The sequence below is a fragment of the Corylus avellana genome, chromosome ca2 (assembly GCF_901000735.1).
Source record: "Corylus avellana chromosome ca2, CavTom2PMs-1.0".
In the NCBI taxonomy this organism is placed as follows: Eukaryota; Viridiplantae; Streptophyta; class Magnoliopsida; order Fagales; family Betulaceae; genus Corylus; species Corylus avellana.
In genome coordinates, this window is record NC_081542.1 from 18,687,007 (window position 1) to 18,695,204 (window position 8,198).

The 8,198-nt window shown below is 36.3% G+C and overlaps 1 protein-coding gene across 1 annotated transcript in view; it reads right to left on the minus strand.

Moving 5' to 3' along the window:
* Positions 1–2,572: 2,572 nt before the first annotated feature.
* The window catches only part of LOC132169220 (LRR receptor-like serine/threonine-protein kinase GSO2), a 6,684-nt gene continuing 1,058 nt past the window's right edge, over positions 2,573–8,198 (minus strand). Inside the window, exons 2-3 of the mRNA XM_059580290.1 lie at positions 3,552–4,363; positions 2,573–3,403 (exon numbers count right to left, since the gene is read on the minus strand). Of these exons, the coding sequence (XP_059436273.1) occupies positions 2,573–3,403; positions 3,552–4,363 (1,643 nt within the window). The remainder of the gene's footprint in view (positions 3,404–3,551; positions 4,364–8,198) is intronic.

Here is an 8,198-nt window from a genome sequence, read left to right on the forward strand (position 1 = left end):
TGACTCTTCCTTGTACACGACAAGCGACCCACTTGACTTCTACCGCAGTAGCCCTTTCCAGAACATCTGGCACAATTCTTCTATATGATTTCCTTTTACCGGAACTCCGATAGACTTCTCAACCGTAGATTTATCAAAATAATAACTAAAACTCTAAGAGATTCAATTTAACGCTCACCACATATGATCTCTTTTAGCACAGCCTCCGACGAACTCTCTAGGGGTGAAAAATTCGTGCTTCTCTCTTCTATAATGATGTATATATACCCCCGACAAAACCCTAGACCTAACCCACTTAAAATCATGTTTTTGGGCCTAAAACTTACGGGGTGTCCGGACATGTTAATGGGCGGTCCGGACACGGCTTCGCGGAGCAAGATTTTAGTTTCTGGAAATGAGGTCCGGACCCGGGGAATTGCGGTCCGGACCCGGCCTGTCTAGTCTTCGTCAAAAGCTCCGATCGATGGGCGTTTGTGGTCCGATTGAGCTGAAATTTTGCAGGGACGTTCATAACACATGAATATACATTATGAACGGTGGTGGATTCTGAGCATTCTATATCAATGTTTGAGCCATGAACAGTAGCATCTGCATTTTGAAACTGAATTAAGCCAACACAAGAACTAACAGAATGGAAACTATTTTGAATTCTTGACTGACCAAAGGAAATTTCCTAATGGTTCATCGAAAATTAGACAGTAATATGAAATGACTCTCGTTGCGAAAATCAGAAGAATATGCAATTTGTTCCCTGCTAATCAATTGATACTTGCATGTGTCAGAAGAATTAGATATGATTTGAGTAAACTCTGGTTTAAACTTGTGGTAGTCATTGTTGGGCATTTGGATGGGGGTAATCTTTTAAGATTTATGGGAGTTCTAGAAGATTACCCCATTTGATTGACGTTTAGTGGAGGGAATGTAGATTCCCTCTCAACCCTATGTGGGACTGTGGATTCTCTTCTAGAGAGGTAGGAATCTACATTCCCTTACCTTGGGAATTGAATGTTTACTTTTTGGGAAAATTACAGTTTACTCCCTCAAAGTTGACAGCGTTTTTTAATTCGAACACCAAAGTTTCAATTTTTGCAATTTGACCAATTTTATCCAAAACTTCCCATATTGCCCATAATTTTTATTTTTTTATTTTTTATAAAAAAATTTTAAAAAAATTCGTGGTGGCAGTAGCCACCCCTTTGGTCATCTGGTCATTTTGGCACCCCCAAATTTGTTTTCGTTTTTATAAAAAATAAAAAAATAAAAATAAAATCAGGGGCAATATGGGAATTTTGGGATGATATTGGTCGAATTGAAAAAAATTGGAACTTTGTGGGGATGGATTGCAAAAATTGAAACTTTGATGTTCGAATTGAAAAACGCTGTCAACTTTGGGGGGGTAAACTGTAATTTTCCCTTACTTTTTTGTTAAATATTTGACAATAATGTCTAATTTGAACTCTCTTGTACACTTAAGTGGACCCAGTTGCTAAATATTGCCAGTTGACCTGAAACTGTATTCAGATCCCTCAAACAAAACCAAATAATATATATATATATATATATATATATATATATATATATATATATATGTTTTCCTTTATATATATATATATATATATATATCCTTTAGATGTTTTCTTTTATTCTAGTTTAAAAAGTAAGGATGGTGTAGGAAATTCATAATTGTGTGTATGGGATATCCCAGAAGGGAAAAGGACTAACAAAATGGGATTGACGGAATATACTATATATATCCTCTACAAATCCTCTGCATGGGAAGATTGCAGGTCCGGCAACAGAAAAACTTATAATATTACATAATGATGCATATTAGTTAAAGAAAGCTCCATTGTCCATTTGCCTCAACTTCTCTCCAACTTGACCTTCCTTAGCCAGGGAACAACTTTGAACGTAACAAGAATAGCAATTCTGTCTTTCAAATTATCAAAGCTTCAAAAGTAAGCTTGCCTCCATGATACTTTAACAATTAATGTGCCCCAAAACTCCCCAAAATCCAAAGATAAAACCCACTGCCATGCTAATATAGAAAAATTCTGCATCAATTCCCTTGTCATCATTGCCACCATTTGATGTTACTTTGGATCGATTTCATCTCCTGGGCACTTTGTTGGAAGAGGAGGTCCACAAAGTAAGCTGTTACCTTCATAGCTGGAAGAGCCAAGTGTCTGTAGTTGATTCCCAGATGGAATTTTTCCAGACAAGTTGTTGAATGACAAGTTCAAATAACTCAGGAAATTTAAAGAAGATAAGCTTTGAGGGATAGGACCAAAAAGTTTGTTCCTTGAAAGATCAAGTCATTCTAACAGGCCCAAATTTCCAATTTTTTGAGGAATTTTTCCAGTTAAATGGTTCATTGATAGATTCATGTTGGCCAATCTTACGAGCCTTAATATATTATCCGGTATTTCTCCTGATATATTATTATTTGAGAGATCTATGGAATGGACAAGAGCAATAGTAAAATTATATACGTATTCTCTTCCTTTAGAAACCACCATAATTTGCTCGAAATAATTTGTATGATAGCTGCTTCGGGCTTTACTCAAGTTCCCTATGCATTGAGGGATTTCTCCTGACAAATCATTATTGCAAGGTCTAGGATCTGAAGGCGTGAAAGAAAACATAGTTGTTTAGGTATGTTCCCGTCAAAGAAGTTGGATCTTAAGCTTAATCTCCGTAAAGACGTTAAGCTTTCTCCTGTCCATGCTGGAACATTTCCACAAAATTTGTTATCTCCAAGATCAAGGTTTACCATCCCTCCATATTTTCTAAAGAAAGAAGGAAGCCCCCCTTCAAAATGATTTTGGCTCAATGACAACACACGTAGTGAACTCAAATATTGCATTGAACTTGGAAAGGTGCCAGATAGATTGTTGTTTGCTACATCCAACACAGATAACAACTTCAAATCCTCCCATTGAGGAGGGAGTTTCCCAGACAAGTAGTTGTTTCTCAAAATAAGAACTTTCAATTTCTGTGGCATTCCAATAGAATGAGGAATCCTGCCCGTAATAGAGTTTGAAGAGAGGTCCAAGAATGATATCCAAGGCAACAGCTCACCTACGTTTTCGGGTATAGGACCGGAAAACATATTTCTTTTAAGATATAAGATGCCCAAATTCCTTAAAAAAAGTGGGATTGGACCCTCTAAATTGTTGGAACTCAGATCAATATGAAATACTGGATGATGAGCTCGAGTGTTTGGTACCTGCCCGTGCAGGCTGTTATTGGACAAACTCAAATGATGGATATTTGAGCAGGAATTCCAAAAGCCAGGTGGAATGGTGTCAGAAATGCCAACGTTGTGGAGGCTAAGAAACTTGAGTTCATTTTGAGTTTGAGGCCATGAAGCTAGGAAAGTTTGGACCCACTTGCATGTTATCTAATTGAACATGTGTCAAGTTAAAAGGAGGAACCCAATCATGCTTCACATCTAAACCCAATGTCCATTTTCTAGAACATTCCATAGACAAGTTTAGAACTTTTAATCGGGTGAGATTCTGAAAATGATGTTCCGTTAAGAAACCTACCCATAAATTCCAACTGAGATCCAGTGAAACAAGCTTTGATAGTTTGCCAATGCTTTCTGGAATGGTTCCTCTCATTTGATTGTTCCTGAGGTTAAGTACTTTTAAGGATGACAGGTCTCCAATAGAATGTGGAAGCAAACCCCAAAAAGAACATGACCCAAGGTTAATAGTTTTCAATTTCTTGAGTCTTCCCAATGAGTAAGGGATGTTCCCCCCGAGCAATTTATTACCACTCAAAAGCATTGATTTGAGGTTGCTGTTGTAACACTGAAACAACCCATTCACAAACTCATTTATCTCCCCACCTATTTTGTTGTCTTTCAGATTAAAGATTTGCAAGTTGCAAAGGTTGGAAAATGAGCTTGGTATCTTACCAGAAATGTTGTTTTCAGATAAATCCAATATGCGCAAATTGGTCAGATGTCCCACACCAATTGGAATGATTCCAGCAAAGAATGAGTCAGAGAGACTGAGATACTGCAAAGTTTTAATGGAACCCAAAAACTTTGGAATGTTGATTCCATTAAAATTATTCATGCTTAGGTCCAGGTAACTCAAATGCTTTAAATTGAGAAAAGAAGAACTTATCTTACCCCCCAAGCAAGACTTGTTCTCTCCATCAGCTAGCATTATATTTGACAACAGGAAATGGGTTTTTGAGGTCAAGCATGACGACATAACCCGTTGTGTTCTCACAGCCAATGCCTTTCCATTTACAGCAATCTTGACCAACCCAGGAAGAGAGTCGGACGGATGGATCGGTGAGACTTTCTTTGAAGCTAAGAAGTGCTTTTCTCTCCATCTCTGAGGATCTGAAAGTTAGGTTGCTAGTGCATGAAGCAGGTTTAATAACTTGTAGGTAGGGAAGTCCCCCCAGACAGATGAAAAAAATCAGAAGGAGACGGGCATTGGAGATGAAAATGAGGATGCTAGCTAGTGAAACACTTCTCTTGATGTTTGTGTTGGGTGGTCCCTCTTATGTGGGGACCACATGGACTACAACAAATTTTGTTTGTAGTAAAACTCTAACACACTATACGTGTGTTTATAAGAGATAGAAAAGAAGAGAAAAACAAGGGAGAAGAAAAAGAAGTAGTGCGGCGCAGGGAGAGAGAAAAAGAAAAAGAAAAAAAAAAAGGTTTCGCTTTTTTCACATCCGTCAGAGATTGGAAGGTAGTTTGTGGTTCGATCTTGATGCAATTTTAGAGTGTTGCTCCTGACGACAAGTGCTACGTATTGACTGGTGTCGATCGTTGGAATTCCTCTCCAATCGTTTGGTTGCTAATACCTACTTGGTGAGATTTTTCTTTATTCTTGTTGGAATCCACTTTAGGGTGATGAATTTATGTTTAATCCAAGAATGCATGTATTCTTTATGTGGTGATAACCTCTAGATATTTCTCTAGGGAAGACAATTGTAAACTCATTATTGTTGATAGTGGAAGATTTGACTGGACTAGGTCCCGTGGTTTTTACCTTCGCATTTGAGGGTTTTCCATGTAAAAATCTTGGTGTCTTGTTTGTGGGTTTGCTTGATTATTATTTTGCTATTGTGTTTGTAGCAACCCAGATTTTTAAAGTCTTATTTTAGAAATATTAAATTGATGCTATGATTATATTAATATTCATATTAGGTAATGGCATTTACTTTAAGGTTGAGATATTTATTGATGATATTAGGTAATAATATTTATTCTTGAGGAACTTATTAGATCTTATGAATATTATTGGAATGAATATTCAATTGAGGTTATTATATCATGATGATGATTTTATATTGATTATTTTATTGGGAGATTTAAGAGATATGATAATTGATGATTGATTGGTATAATTTGGAGTATGATTGTAATAATTGGTGATATAATAGGATAGTAAATGGTAGGTATAAGGATGGTAGAATAAGAAGGTAAAATAGTATAGGGTTGGTGAAATAGTATAGGGTTGGTGGAATAGTATAGGGTTGGTGAAATAGTAAAATGAGGGTATAATTGTAAATTGAAGGTAGAATAGTAGAGGGTTGGTGAAATAGTATAGGGTTGGTGAAATAGTAAAATGAGGGTATAATTGTAAATTGAAGGTAGAATAGTGTTTGATTTTCTCCTATAAATAGAGCTCTTCTCCTTCACAATTTTCACCACTCATCTCCTCTCCCATCTCTTGCATATATTCTTTCTTCTTCTGCTTTTTACTCGGTCTTTCTTCTTTCTAAGAGTGTTTACTCAGAACAGAGAGAGAAAGGGCGAGACCAAGCGCTACAAGAAAGAAAGAACACAAGAGAAACCAAGAGTGAGATGGGAAATTTAAGACAGAGAGCTGAAGAGGAAGAAAGAGAGTTTAGGCGAGAGAGAGAGAAAGTCAGTGAAGGGATTGTTATGGGTATGAATCAACTGCAGCAGAACGGGTTTCAAGTAATTACCTTTGATGATCCATTCATGTAATCCACTGTAAGTATTCTTACTTACTGAGTATGATATTGATATCCAATAATACGGATTTTTGTGGTTTTATAACTTGTCTAGCATTTTGCTATATATGATTCAACAATGATTTATATTGTCGGAAATCAATTGACTCACTACTTCACAATTTTGTAGTGTTTGCAGGAATGGAAAATTCAAGGTAATTATGCAGTTGTGATTAGAGATTCATATTGAGATGTACAGAGATTCCAAGTTGGTTAAGTTTTGTCTAGAGTTTAGACTGTCGGATAGATCTGTATAAATGCCTTGTACGACATAGCTTTGAGTATTTTTGTATAAAGAAAAGTATTTTAACAGTATTTTTTTGTATTGATAATTACAGTTTTTCCGCTATATGAGAGGTTGTTACAATTATGGTATCAGAGCCACCTAGTAACGCCAGGTTATGTGGTATTGAAGCACTGCATGACGCCCATATTGGGAAGATGAGAAGAAGTCCACATAGAGTGGATAGTTTATAAAAGATAGTCATGGGTGCTAAGTCCCACATTGCCTAGTTACTAGGTGAAACTGGGCTTTATAATGAATTCTAGGGAAGCTCCAGATTGACTAGTCCTTTTGGGGTAATAGCGCAGATGTGGCTAGCGCTTTTCCCTGGGTTGTTTCAAATGGTATCAAAACATTACCCAGCCTGAGATGGTGGGAGTGTGCACAAGCATATGAGGGTCGCTAGTGGACACACGTTGGTGATGCCAAAAGTGGGTTATATTATAATGGTGTCAGTTAAGACACAATGAAATGTATAAGGGCCAAAAGTTAAGGGCCGAGAATGAAGAAATTCCCTGAGGATTGCCAACGGTGACACTGGTGCCCAAGAAGAGTGCTTGTAGAGTCTCACATCGCCCGGGTATGGAATATGTTATGATATTTATTTATGAACAGATTGAATTTAAAAATTTTTATAGTAACTTGAGTAAGTTATGGTTCAAGTATGATTTGTTTTAATTTGGGTTGCTCAATTTGGAGATAGGTAATTTATGGGCTTTAATTTCGAGGACGAAATTCTAATAAGGAGGGAAGATTGTAGCACCCCAGATTTTTAAGGTCTTATTTTAGAGATATTAAATTGATGCTATGATTATATTAATATTCATATTAGGTAATGGCATTTACTTTGAGGTTGAGATATTTATTGATGATATTAGGTAATAATATTTATTCTTGAGGAACTTATTAGATCTTATGAATATTATTGGAATGAATATTGATTTGAGGTTATTATATCATGATGATGATTTTATATTGATTATTTTATTGGGAGACTTAAGAGATATGATAATTGATGATTGATTGGTATAATTTGGAGTATGATTGTAATAATTGGTGATATAATAGGATAGTAAATGGTAGGTATAAGGATGGTAGAATAAGAAGGTAGAATAGTATAGAGTAGGTAGAATAGTATAGGGTTGGTAGAATAGTATAGGGTTGGTGGAATAGTATAGGGTTGGTGGAATAGTATAGGGTTGGTGAAATAGTAAAATGAGGGTATAATTGTAAATTGACGGTAGAATAGTGTTTGATTTTCTCCTATAAATAGAACTTTTCTCCTTCACAATTTTCACCACTCATCTCCTCTCCCATCTCTTGCATATATTCTTCCTTCTTCCGCTTTTTACTCGGTCTTTCTTCTTTCTAAGAGTGTTTACTCAGAACAGAGAGAGAAAGGGCGAGACCAAGCGCTACAAGAAAGAAAGAACACAAGAGAGGAGAGAAACCGAGAGTGAGATGGAAAATTTAAGACAGAGAGCTGAAGAGGAAGAAAGAGAGTTTAGGCGAGAGAGAGAGAGAGAGAGAGAGAGAGAGAGAGAAAGTCAGTGAAGGGATTGTTATGGGTATGGACCAACTGCAGCAGAACGGGTTTCAAGTAATTACCTTTGATGATCCATTCATGTAATCCAATGTAAGTATTCTTACTTACTGAGTATGATATTGATATCCAATAATACGGATTTTTGTGGTTTTATAACTTGTCTAGCATTTTGCTATATATGATTCAACAATGATTTATATTGTCGGAAATCAATTGACTCACTACTTCACAGTTTTGTAGTGTTTGCAGGAATGGAAAATTCAAGGTAATTATGCAGTTGTGATTAGAGATTCATATTGAGATGTACAGAGATTCCAAGTTGGTTAAGTTTTGTCTAGAGTTTAGACTGTC